Source organism: Oreochromis niloticus, linkage group LG8 (assembly GCF_001858045.2).
Source record: "Oreochromis niloticus isolate F11D_XX linkage group LG8, O_niloticus_UMD_NMBU, whole genome shotgun sequence".
Taxonomy (NCBI): Eukaryota; Metazoa; Chordata; class Actinopteri; order Cichliformes; family Cichlidae; genus Oreochromis; species Oreochromis niloticus.
This window is the reverse complement of record NC_031973.2, coordinates 13,601,747-13,614,693: the sequence shown is the minus strand read 5'-3', so window position 1 is coordinate 13,614,693 and position 12,947 is coordinate 13,601,747. Positions and strand designations below refer to the sequence as shown.

Sequence of the window (12,947 nt, the reverse complement as noted above, 5' to 3'; positions counted from 1 at the left end):
AAGTCATACTTCTTTATAGCACCAAATCAAAAAACTACACCAACTCAATCTGGCACATCTGTACTGTTAGGTCTTAACACCTGTTAGTTTCTTAGAAAGATTACGTCAACACAAGTATTTTGTTGATGTTAAATATGACAGTATAAACATCTCTTAGTTCTGTCAATTTGGAGGCTCAAAATGGGCCCATCGTGAGCCAAGAAAAAACCTTTAGTTGCACTCTGAATCTACAAATCATCCTTTATAATACCTGTGAATAAAGATGCGAAAATCCATTTAACCTCCACACATTACCTTTGGGAACATGACTCATTATAATGCACCCTGTAATTCTGCAGCCACAAATAGAGCCTGATACACTGCTGCCATCTAGTGCTACGGACACTTTCCTCGCTTTCTCTAAATGGTTGCGACTGGGATTTTTGTTTGACAGAAAGTTACAGTAATCAAATCTCCCAAAACATATTAATATGAGGAAATTGTTTCACATATGAAATTTTTATTCCAACCTTCAAAAACAATTCCAGTTATAAAAAATAACTGCATGTCTCTTTTACTCCACCATCGGCATCATCATCATTTTCAGTTAGTCTTTTTACCTACACTAATTTACTTGTTAACAATTTAAAATGTATCAAAAAACTAAAAATGTGAAGTTTTTTGTGAAAAACAAGGCAAGTAACCGCTGTACGCTTCTGTCTTTACAATAACTTTCAATAGATGTCATACTGTATAATAGCAACCCATCGTTTTTTATGACATAAGCAGACTGTAGATGGATTACATGGATAAAGAAATGGGGAAACGTACTAAAAAAAATAAAAACATCTGACATCACAGGAAAGACAAAAATGGTTAACTTCTCAATTCGGATGTGGCTTTTTATGTGTAGCGTTCACATTCACATAAACCTGGCATCCTAACCTCCCCAACATTATACATCGGTATTCATACAGTAAAATACAAAACTAAAATACAGCTTTAACAGTTCAATGATCAGTTACAGAGCTTTAATATTCCTATATCCAGCTCTAATCTGCAGCTTGAATAAAATAAATAGAAGTTTACTTTACGTTTTAAAAGGAATGGGTTAAAATTTGACAACAAATGAGTGAAATCAAAGCACTTTCTACATCAAATTAAAGGTTGCCAGTGAGAGCTGAGTCCATGAGGTCATCATCTTCATTTCTCATATACATTGGGCTCGGCCGGGAAGGCCGATCTGAACTTAACATGGACAAAGATGACTCTGAAGCTGAGATGGGAGACCTTGACCAACTGTCCGATTTTAATGGATGAGAAGACGGCCCCATGGACATAGATTTCTTTTTCTCTTTGTCCCTGTCCCGTTCTCGGTCTCTGTCCCTCTCCCGTTCCCTCTCCTTCTGCTTCTTTTTCTCCTTCTTGTGTTTCTTATGTTTCTCACCTGAGCTAAGGGGAATAGAACTCATGTAGTCCTGGGGAGGAAGTGGGCGCATGGTCTGGTCATCATCCGAGCTGGGGCTGTTCTGGTGAGACTTTTCAGCCACTGAGCTGCTTCCTGACTCGCTCTCACTATCCTGGTTAAGTGGGGTGTATCCTGGTGAGCGGCTGTGACTGGGGGAGGAGCGGTCATGTTTGGGAGTCGAGCCACTGAAGAGTGGAGAAGCTTTCAGGCTAGAAATCTGAGGACGCATATTGTCACCAGATCCTTCTCCTGCTTTCTGTAGGGTCACTTTTGCCTTGATACTTGGAGAGCCACCGTCTGGTTTGCTAATTATAATCTTGGCCAAAGCAGTCGAACCTACCCCACCTGTTTTTGGGTCCATCAACTTTTTATCCCCACTGCTTCCCCCCGACACTGACACTTTTGCCTTTGCCTCTTTATCAGACTTTTCCCGCTTATAGTCACCACTTTGAGAGGATGAGGCATGCTTGGAAGGCGCCATGTTTGAAGGCCCACTGGGAACATTTCCAGACCCACCACCAGGAGTAGATGCCGAACCAGATCCCCCTACTGGTGGCCCTACCTCACAACCATCCTCCCCTACTCCTCCTCCTCCAACACTCTTCAGCTTGTCTATGACTGCTATTAGAGAGGGTTTCTTGTTACGGCTAGGAGACTTTCCTTTGGCGTTTGGGTTATTTGCATTATTCTGGCCAGCCCCTCCACCACTGCCACCTCCACCCCCACTTGCACTGCCTCCTCCACCACCTCCACCACCACTTCCACCGCTTCCACTTCCCCCTCCACCACTGCCATACTGAGACTGAGAGCCTCCCGAGAAGCCCACTGAACCTGAAGATGACGAGGAACTGGAGGATGATGAAGAAGATGAAGAACCAGATGAAGAGCTCCCCCCAGCTGGTTTCTGTGAGCTCATGCCTCCACCAGAAGAAGACTTGGACCCTCCGGAGCTGCCACCTCCTGAGCCCATGGGGGATTTGGCCTTGGAAGAAGGTGGAGTTCCTGGAACCTGGGACTGCTGCATCTTCATAGGGGAGGATAATTTTTCACCAGAGCTACTGGAACGAGAATGGGAAGGTGAAATGTTGGGCTTTATGTTGGGATTCATAAGTGAACCAGGAGGCTTGCCCCCCTGAGGCTTAACTTTATTACCACTTCCTATTCCTCCGCCAGTACCTCCAGGCCCAGACAGGCCATGTTTGGTGATTGGTGAAGATCCTGGCTTGCCAACACCCATCCCTTGGGAGGAGCCTTTAGACTGGGATGGCCCACCTCCTCCACTCCCTGGTTTGGAGCTGTTGCCTTGTGTCATGGAGCCTTCCTTGGATTTGATCTTTCCAGAGGACGATGAGTGTGAATGATGGCTTTTGCTGCTGCTGGTTCCTCCAGTTCCTCCTGTGCTGCTTGTGGCTGAACTGCTGGAGGTGTATCCACTATGGGAAGAGGTTTTGCCCCCAGTTATGGTCCCTTTTGGGATCTGAATAGTGATTTTGGGAATTGGAGGTGTGGCACCTCCAGGGGGGGTTTGTGAGCGTCCTGAGCTACCAGGAGACTTGGAACCGCCTCCACTTATGCTGCTACCAGAGCCTGAGCCACCACTAGGTGGTGTATAAGGTCGCCCTCCTGAGCTGTGAGAAGGGGATTTTCCATCAGGATCGAGCTTTTTGCGTTTGGGAGGCTTATCTTTAGATTTTCCCTCACTGGATGGAGTCCTGCTACGCTTCACCTGTTTTCCCTCTGTTGAGCTGCTCCCCATTCCCATCCCAGAACTGCTCCCACCGCTGCCCCCATTCTCATCTTTTGGCCGCATGAGACCCTGTTGTTGTTTAACTTTTGGTTCACTAGATGTTCCTCCAAGGCCCATGCTCAAAAGGGGGCTCTGGGACCCTCCACCATGTGTGTCTCCTAAATCAGGAGCTTGTCCCAGAAGTGGTTTACCACTACCACTGTTGCCTCCAAAAACCATCCCAATATCAAAAGGGTCCTTTAGTGAAGGCTCTGGAGTGCTCTGTCCATGTGGAGTAGGATTTTGAGGCGTTCCTGATGGGGTATTCTGCTGGCTACTTCCCCCAAAACCCTTGACAAGGTCAATGTCTCCATCAGCACTTGGAGAACTGTCATCAAAGTAGCTCTGGGAGAAACCATGGCCTGAAGTAAGAAGGTCAGGGTTGAAGTCCGCAGCATCGGGGAAGAAGTTGGTAGAAGAAGAGTCACTGGTGGGAGTGGTAACAGTTCCGGCCGCCTCAGCAATCAGGTCAGCGGGGTCTGTGAAGGGATTCTCATTGCTGTTGGTATTGAAAATATCTGCTGAGTCAAACACTGCACTACCCTGACCTGAACTCGAAGAGTCACGGATAGGGGTACCTAGTGCACCTCCATCCTCCCCACCGCTGCCCATTGGATGCTGCCCATGGCTCCCACCACTGCCTTTGCCAGTTTGTTCAGGTAAATCTGACAAGATTTCTGTGATATCAGGTCCAATACTATCAGAGCTGGAGAGACGGACCATACGAGGTGGTACGGTACCTGGTGGCTGCTGTTGCTGAGACTGGACATGAGACTGTGAATAAGGCATGCTGGGACCAGACGGTGGTGTTCCACACTGGCTTGGTGCAGGAGTAATGCTATGGGGTGTGTCTAAGCCATCACTAGTCAAGTTAACATCATAGATAGAATTTTGAGATGCGTCCACATCCATAGAGAGGAGCTCACGGTGGAAATCATCCTCATGAGTGACTTGATGGTGCTGGTGGTGCTGTGGCATGGAAGAGGACTGTTGAGACTTCATGCCTAAGCTACCGCCTCCACCACCACCAGCTGTTCCAGGCAGCATGCCACCCTTTTCATTCCCCCGTGGGCGCTTCTTTTTTCCCTTCGTGCTACCTCCAGGGCAGGTTCCGCCCATGCCTTCTGTCCGTGGAGAACCAGAAGAATTCTGTCTCTCTAATGGACTAGACCCATACAGTGAAGCAAAATCTTGAGTGGGATTGTCTTTCAACAAGTTCATCAGCATGGGGTGATTCTTGGTGTTGCTGGCAGGGGAAGATGTTGGAGGTGGAGTTTGGTGGGGCTGTGGTGCATTCTGGGAGCTGGGACTAGAACCCACACTTCCAGTTATCTGTAACAGACTTGTCAGTATGGGATTTTGTGTGACTTTGCTGTAGTCATCTGAATGTCCTTGACCTTGCTGCTGTTGTTGATGTTGTTGCTGCATCTGTTGCTGGCTAGCCACAGCTCCTGGTGTTAGGCACTCTCCTCCTTGAGCTTGCCTGTCAGTTCGGGACATCCCATACAGAGAAGTGATTGGACCTGTAAAATTGGGCCCTCCTCCAGTAGGTGTGTTGCCCCCTGTAAGCCCAGGCAGTCCCATGGGATTAGATCCATCAGCTGTTACCATGTTATAGGTGGGACTACCAGAGGGTGGAAGGTTGTTTTTCACCATAGTCTCCACTGTTTGTGCAATTAGTGAAAGGGCTGGAGTGTCTGCTTGAATGGTTTCTGCTTTCCTTCGAATTGCCCTCATGGTTACAGGGATGGACATGCATCTACAAGAGGAAGGAAATAATTACCAACCATGTACTAATCCGTGCATAACCACACGATTAGAAGGAATTAGCATCTCACCTCTGGACCACTTTGGTAATGAATTCATCAGTGCAGATTAGAGCATCTGACACTCCTTTATATAGCTTGCAGGACACCTGTCTAGAGTCAATCACCTCCATCACCACTAAAGGAAAGAGATCACATAGAAGAGAAGAGTTACACAAAAAACAAAAGATATTCCAGCAGATGAACACATGAACCCCTTCAGACTGCAATCTACTCCAAAGCTAAAAGTTTCAAGTGGCTGCCCGCTAATCAACCTTGAAGTGACTGCAAGGATGATTTTTCTTTCAGTCAACATTTTAGATCAGCCAAAAGCGAAGAGACAAACAGCAAACATAGGTTTGAGATAAGGGTTCAACATGCTGCAGTCATGTGTCAAGTGCTCCAGTTAAAATTATAAACTTTAACTCAATGGAAATTTTATAAAAAACTTTGCAACTGTTGGCTTTGTGTTTCTGTGCAATGAGTTGGGAAAACCTTTATATACTCAACCCAAGATACTTTACCATGTAAAAAAAGCAGTTCTCTGTAAAACCATTATACAATCAGAGAAGACCAATTTCCCAAATAATTAATGAATATCAACCACTCCAACAGTGTCACATCAATTTCAGTAGTCAGAACCTCTGACTTAAAAATGAATACATGAAATATAAACAAATTAAAGTTGAACTTCAAGCTCTCTATCAGGATTTCAAGTATTTGTAGTAAGTGACTACTGGGAGAAAAAAAAGTTGTATAAAGACATGTTGATGAGTTTTGTCTTTTCTCTTTGTGTCAAACCATTAATGCACTTGTTACTAAACATCATGTTTGCTGTGATTTTCTTTAAATGTATCTATTTTAGTAAAACAACTTTATTTCCCAAAACCTCCCAAAAAAAGAGGGAAAGTATGTGCTTACCACAGACCAGGGACTCATTCACTGGATGCTGGAAAGAAACGCTGAAACTTGAGTCAGTAAGAGGACACACCTCAAACTGCAGCAGTCCTGCACTGTCTGAAATAACAATGACACTCATTATATGTAATTTAATATGTCAGAAAACAGAACATATGTTAATAACAGGAAATAAATACAGAAAATCAGAAGCCACCTACCTTCTTTGATAGAAGTCCGCTTCACACAGCTGCCAATCAAGGTGTTATAGGCTGCCTGATGCCGAATGATATCCAACAGGAATGGTACTTGTGCCGGATGGCGGAAGGGGATCTTGGACACCAGTGCTCCTTGAAGAGATCGACCATCTTGCACTGGGGCATCGCCATTCAGGAAGTAACAGTGCTGCTGATCAGGTAACACCTTAGAAAGAAAAATAGAAGTTTTCAGATACTTCCAGTGACAGAAATTGTGATAACTGTGATATATAAATACAAGTAATGGAGACAATTCTAAAGCCAAAAGAAGAGGTTGGGGGTAACCAACGTGAGTGGACAGACCTAAACCAAATAACGTGCAAGTTAAAAGATTCTAGAGATTTACAACACATCGCTGATATTTGTGGAGGCACGTAATGTCTGCTCACAGAATAAAAGTGCATGTTGTGCGGGGGTGGAGGCGGGGAGCTGCCCTCCTCAAGACGTTGGAGCTGGCTCTGGACAATTAACTGGTAAAGAGGTGACAAGGTGGGTGGGGTCTCAAATACTGGGATGGCTGGGGAAAAAAAATGACAGAGATTAAGGTTAAACCTTTTAAACAAAGAATAATATTTTATATGTGTGTTAATGAATAGTGAATACAACATGCAAAAGGTAAACTCACAAGTAGCATTGCCCATCCTCTGAATAAAAGAGAGTGAAAAGGGCATGGGTTGGTTCATCTTAAGGAAAAAACAAGCTGGCAGGTCCACACAGTTGGAGTTGGTCACAGTGGAAAAGGAAGGTGTCCTAAAATAAAGAAAAAAAATCAATTACCCATGATAACTGCCTAATATTTGCAAGAGTGGTGAATTTATAAACAATTCCCAGTATAGCATAATGGCAGGTTTTACACAGATTAGAGTTGCTCACTGGAGGACTTTGTAAACACTGGTAAACATTGTCTTACCCCTTGTTGTCAACAGGGTGGGATCCTGTGATCAGTGGAGCAATTGGGAGCTTATAGACAGAAGAGGTTCCTTCAATTGTAACAGAGACACTGACACCCAGAGAGCGCGGCACTGTAACAACAAGCATCCAGTAAGTTACACAGGTCGTGACTGGTAGATTATTCTTGATAAAGACATCAATGTCTTGCATGCACTTGCCATTGTTGTCCATTAGGTTGAGCTGTGTGCCTGTTCCCTCCTCAAATATGTCATAAGGGGACACATAGCACTGGAGAGAAACAAGGTGACCACCACTTCTGGCTGTCAGCAAGCCCACACTCCCATGCAGAATAGTTTCTACTGTATTAGCATTGGTAGCTAACCTAGAAAACATAAAAACAAAGAAGACTGCATTAAAATAGAGATGATCAAATTTAGTGCTTCGGTCATAATTATTAATTTATACAATTTAGGCAAATGTACAGAAATACAGTCTCTTATAATAAGAGATGACCCTTGTGATCTTTAACAATAGGTGTCCCAACCCCTCATAAAATTAGTGTACCTGGTCTTTTAACAGTACCACAGGTTCAAACTGATTAAATCTTCAGGGATTTATTTTTTATCATGCTTTGACATTTTCTAGAAGCACATACATATAGCACACAACCAAAGCCCCCAGAAATGTGATGAGCATGAAAAGTCCAAAGATCCTGAAGGCAACTTAAACAGTAAATTAAAGACTTATTTCACTTACCTAAACATGTGCATCATCTTTGTGAGATCAAGCTCCAAAGACTGGAGTGCTATGTACATCTTGGTTTTCAGTTTACTGATACATAGAAAGGAAATATTATTAGACGTATGAAAACAATATTCAGAGATGTATGGCACATGCATCTTATAAAAAAAATTATCACTAATCTGGTCTTTGACTGTTTTCTTTTCAGCTATCCGGTCTCTCAGCAGTTAAAAAGCCTAAACCAAGTTATACATTACATATTCATAACTCAACAATGGAAGAAAAGATAATCTTTCATAATCTGGAAGAGAGCACATGTAAATTCAATTTTATATGTGGAACGAAATATCTACTCACGCTTTTAGATAAGCCTAAACCAAACATCAAAGCCTGCAAGCCTACTTACTTGTCTCCAGGAAGCTTGTATAAATCAACCAGTCCCTTGAGATGTTTAGAAAACTCTTCAAAGTTCTTTTCCCTGTTAAAAAGGAAACAAAGTGGCTCAGTCAGCTATTAAACAGGAATCTCTAACAGGTAACTGCAATTTTAACTTTTAATCATTAACAGAAATGAAACACCATGCACTACAGGTTTGTCTCTTATCATCCACAATAGTTTGAATTACACTTGTGGATTCTACTCACCTTAAATGCTGAAAAAGCTCAGGACAACTCTGTGACCAAGAATTAAAGAAAAAAAAGATTACTGAATCTTCACTTAAGTGGAAATTAATTTAATGTAATTTGCCTCTCCCAGTCACACAAGCCAGCTAGAGACCAGTTGGCAACCCCCGGCAACCACTGGTTGTAAGGGGAAAAAATGTGTATTCCAAACGGTTGCCAAAGATTCCCAGTAGTTGCAATAAGGTATACTGTGCTGCACTGGAAACCTCCTTGTGATTGGTTAGTATTTTTCCCATTAGGTGGAGGTCGCAATGGTGCACTGAATGGTCTCTAGACCTGTGTGACCAAGGCCTTCTATTACTAATTTATCGAACCGCATAGTGATTAGACTGACCGTGGGGCTTTCTCCTTGATGAGCCACTTTAACATCCACTAGCTGGCCACTGGTGTCTAGCTGCACCTCCACGTAAAACATGTCCATTGTGATGTAGCACTCCGTTCCTGAGGGACTCAGGTGGGAGCCCAGCCTGCGCAAACAAGGCAAAAAAATTTTTACAAAATAATGCTATGACTTTTCTATACTCCATTTCCTGTTGTGCTTTAGCTAAAACAATTTTAGTATATTGGCAAAAATATAAATATTGTTGCTGACTACGTTCACAATGGATAAATGCCAGCAAAACTGTAAAATAAAAAACATCATGCAATGTGTTGTATGTAGCACACTTAACCAATGAAGAAGCTCATTCTCATTTGAAGTAAAGTTGTATTGTATTGTACTGTATATTAAACTAAAGGCTTTTCATTGTTAAGCTTCCACTGCTTTCAGTGTTTAGGTTTACCACCTCCAAAACCTTAAGAGACTCACATGTTTTGTCGAGCTATGGATTCCAGACGATCCGTCATGGAGGGAAGTGATGAGACTGAAAAAGAAAGCAGTTTGTTTTTTTAAACAAAAAGGTCAACTCGCTCTCCCTTGTGTTTCAATCAGCTGACATCCTCACCTTTCAAAGCTCTCTGCAGAGTCTCCAGGCAGTTGAGCAGGAGCTGGTGACCTGCTGCATTCATCACACCACGTTTCTCCTGGGACACATTATGAGGAAAGAAAGAGAAACAGTTCATTAAACAAAAAATGTGCTTAATCAACAAGATCTAAAATTTGTTTTCCACTTGCTCCACTGGGTTCAAGAATTTAAATGCCACCATTACAGCTTTATTTATCCAGAAGTTAAGTTACTGAAGAAAATACCTTTCATGCTATTATATGTTTAATGACATTAAACGTGTTCTCTGTTGTGATTACTTGTTAAGTTGTGACCTGATGTGGGATTGTTAAGTAAACAGATGGGTCACGGTGGATATTGTGTGTTTATAATGTTGTTAAGGCCTTTTAAAACTGGTATATTATACAACTGTAGAGAATATATTGTATGACTTTCCCCTTAAAGTCAAAGTCTTTCTAAGTCATGAAAACACTTGGTTTTTCTGTAGAGCTAAACTGCACCACTAGGTGGTGCCTTTTACTGTTTCAAGAAATAGAGTTGAGGATGTTTTTGGCTTTCTATTCACAAAGGCGCCACAGATTTTATCACAGGGGCCTTGCTGCAGATGCCTCTTTCCTGCCTTTACTGATGTAAAATAATGCTTTTGAAATTAGTACAAATCACTTATAGAAAGGTGTATGTCTCTCTCACCATGGCCTGACGCACAACCTTGCAGGTCTCCTGCCATGGCCGGGAAGCATTGTGTTTGGCGTGAAGCCTCTCCAGCAGAGCTGCCATGCGACTCTGCTTCTCTGCTTCTAAATTAAAAAGAAAATACATGCATTTAGATAACTTTTAAGCAAATTTCATACTCCTATTCTGTTCTGCATTTTAAAGGAGAGGTTTATGATCTTTTTTGCCACCCAGAATAACCATATTTATGTAATACAAGGACAAAGTTTTTACTATTCCTCTTGGCCAAAACTAATTTCATCAAACAAACACATTTTTATTTTGTCAGTTTAACAGCTAATGGAGTTGCTGTTAAGCTATATTGTATATCTTTATGGGCGTTTCTATTATCCTTGTTATTCTGAGAAAAACACAACCACAAACTATACTGTTTAGAAATAATTTTGGTTAATCAACACCTGTGTGAAAGGTTATACAAAAACTTCACGTTCAAACTTCTATGTGGCATTTGTCTAAGAAGTGGTAAACATTGAAGTTACCACATGTGGCTTTACAACGTTTTAAGGCAATAAAAACAACAAAATAAAACTTAAAGAAATAAAATAGCAACTTAAAACACACAAACACATTTTTATTTAGTATAACTCTATGCAGAAAAAAAAAAGTTTTGTGCATGTTTTTGAATGTAGATCAGCAGGAATCCCAAAAATGTAGCTTTTTCAGCAGGAGAAACAGTTTGTCACTCATCCAAGTGACTTCTTCAGTCTCAGCTGACTGCAGGTTTCCTCAACCTTACAAAGAGTACATTTGTTTAATGACTGCAACTAGGACCACTGGCGAACAATGGGCTATGAGGTCCCTTTCTTGATTATTAATATGCAATATGTCACGACCACTGATCAACAACCACTGATCAAAGACCACTGATCAAAGATAGATAGATAGATACATAGACAGATAGATAGATAGATCAACATAGCACAGCCCATCCTGGTGGCCCGAGGTCTAATAGTGTTGTAGGTATTATCATCATCTACGAATTCCAAACAAACTGGAAGCCAAATGTGTACTGTAACAAATATAAGTATAAAAATACTTTCTTTCCTCTATATTTTCACGAGTGACATGAGAGCATGACAACAACATCATTATCATCATCTTTCTCCCACTTGTACTATTTGTGCCCCAGGCAGATGTCTCACGTAGGTAGGCCACTGGCATGATTTTTATACATTAGCTGGGTGGTAGGATTTGTCAGCTCTTTGGGGGAAAAAACAACAACAACAACAACTTTAAATAAAAGTGTTGGCATCCCTTTACCAGGCTGTTAGTCTAGGATGTCTAGTGTTGTCAAAACATGTCGATAATGAGCTATTATAATGTTGCAGCTTATTACACAGTTTGCCAAACTGGTGGACAGACTGACATTTTTTGCTCTACACACTGAATAGGTAAGCAAAACTTGTGTGGTGTTTATACATTCAGAGCCCTGTCTTGCACGACCTACCTATCATCGGTGTTTGCAGAAAGTTGACGTTAGCAAGTTGCTAACGTTAGCCGTTAGCTGATTACAGATAGGCAACTAACGTGACTTTAAGCACACCAAAAAAATAACACCAATCCTTGTACAGATAAGCCGCACTTAACAATCTGGGGTTATTGTGTTTATATGGTACCCACAGATAGATTTAAAATCTATAAAACATACACAAAAAGCAGCAGTACTCGCCAACATAGTGGGCTGATTTAGCAGTTAGCCATTGATAGCCCAAGTCGCAAAATAAATTATCAGTAAAGCAACGAAAAATAACGCACGAGTCGCGTTCTTACCCGTTACTTCTTCGGTTTTAACCCGATCACCATGAGTCTGATTTCCTCCCTGCTGAACTGAAATAGAAAGTTCCCTCGCAGGGCTGCAGCTCTGCATAGAAACACCAGGCCCCGCCGCCATTGTACCCCCCTTCTCCACTTCGACTTCCCCGCTTTGGATTCCTAGCATCCTCTCCGGGCTTCCGTACTACTATAAACTCGTCATAGCAAGCGAGGGACAGCGATTTTTTTTCTCCTGGGTGAGTCCTTTCCCTATTTGTGTGTATTCTCCAGACTATTTTTTTTTTAATTTTATGTATCAATTTTTTTTGCATGCTTGTGTGTATATATAACACACACGAGCACATTTAAAATAGTATAAACATTTTAAAGTTCTGACTTACCATTTTGCACGTTGTAACAATTACTTTGGGTTATTTATCACAACGTTTCCAGGAGAAACGAAACAGTTGCCTTTATCGCTTCAAAAATAAAAGCCTTTTCAGCTTATAGTAAGACAGTGGCAAAATGAATACTGCAGATGGCGTACGGTCGCTGTGAGTAAATGATTCATGATTTGCCAGCAGCAACTAACAGGCAAAATCCAAAGGAAGGTTGAAATAATCATGTAAATAATGCACTACATTACTAATGTTTTTTGTTGTTTTTGTTTATTTGTTTTTTCGACTGTTTTATACTCTCTACTATAAAGCAGTCAGAGAAATAGGCTGTTTAATCAAGCAGTAAATTTAAAAAAATTAAAGAGCAAAAGCATCCATGCCTTGCACACACAAGCACATACTACAGGCACACACCTGAGCCTATTGTACAGCTGAGCCTGTGGCAGAGTGCTCTCTAGGGAGGATTTTCCCACCAACCATTATGACCTGCCTAAGAGGAAAGCACGGGGTGTGTGCATGAATAGGATTCATGTGCATTTGTGCATATGCAAAGATGTATTTGTGAACATGGGTAGGCTATAAAGCCGTACACACACAAACACAGGAGATAGCTA

General features: G+C 41.9%; 1 protein-coding gene across 1 annotated transcript; it reads right to left on the bottom strand.

Annotated features, from left to right (window-relative positions):
• Positions 1-482: 482 nt before the first annotated feature.
• Positions 483-12,139, bottom strand: med1 (mediator complex subunit 1). The gene is made up of 16 exons (XM_003441836.5): positions 11,954-12,139; positions 10,142-10,248; positions 9,452-9,530; positions 9,316-9,370; positions 8,842-8,974; positions 8,469-8,497; positions 8,231-8,302; positions 7,840-7,914; positions 7,302-7,465; positions 7,103-7,214; positions 6,818-6,942; positions 6,582-6,709; positions 6,157-6,358; positions 5,960-6,055; positions 5,072-5,177; positions 483-4,992 (listed from the first exon to the last, which is right to left on the bottom strand). The coding sequence occupies exons 1-16, from the start codon at positions 12,120-12,122 to the stop codon at positions 1,140-1,142; spliced, it is 5,505 nt and encodes a 1,834-aa protein (XP_003441884.2). The 5' UTR covers positions 12,123-12,139; the 3' UTR covers positions 483-1,139.
• Between the last annotated feature and the right edge of the window lie 808 nt (positions 12,140-12,947).

Coding starts and splice junctions, on each gene's coding strand:
- med1 (XM_003441836.5), bottom strand. CDS start 12,122: ATGCTAGGAATCCAAAGCGGGGAAGTCGAAGTGGAGAAGGGGGGTACA. Junction 6,056..6,156: donor GCGGACTTCTATCAAAGAAG/GTAGGTGGCTTC, acceptor TTGTTATTTCAG/ACAGTGCAGGACTGCTGCAG. Junction 5,178..5,959: donor GAATGAGTCCCTGGTCTGTG/GTAAGCACATAC, acceptor TCTTTCCTTTAG/TGGTGATGGAGGTGATTGAC.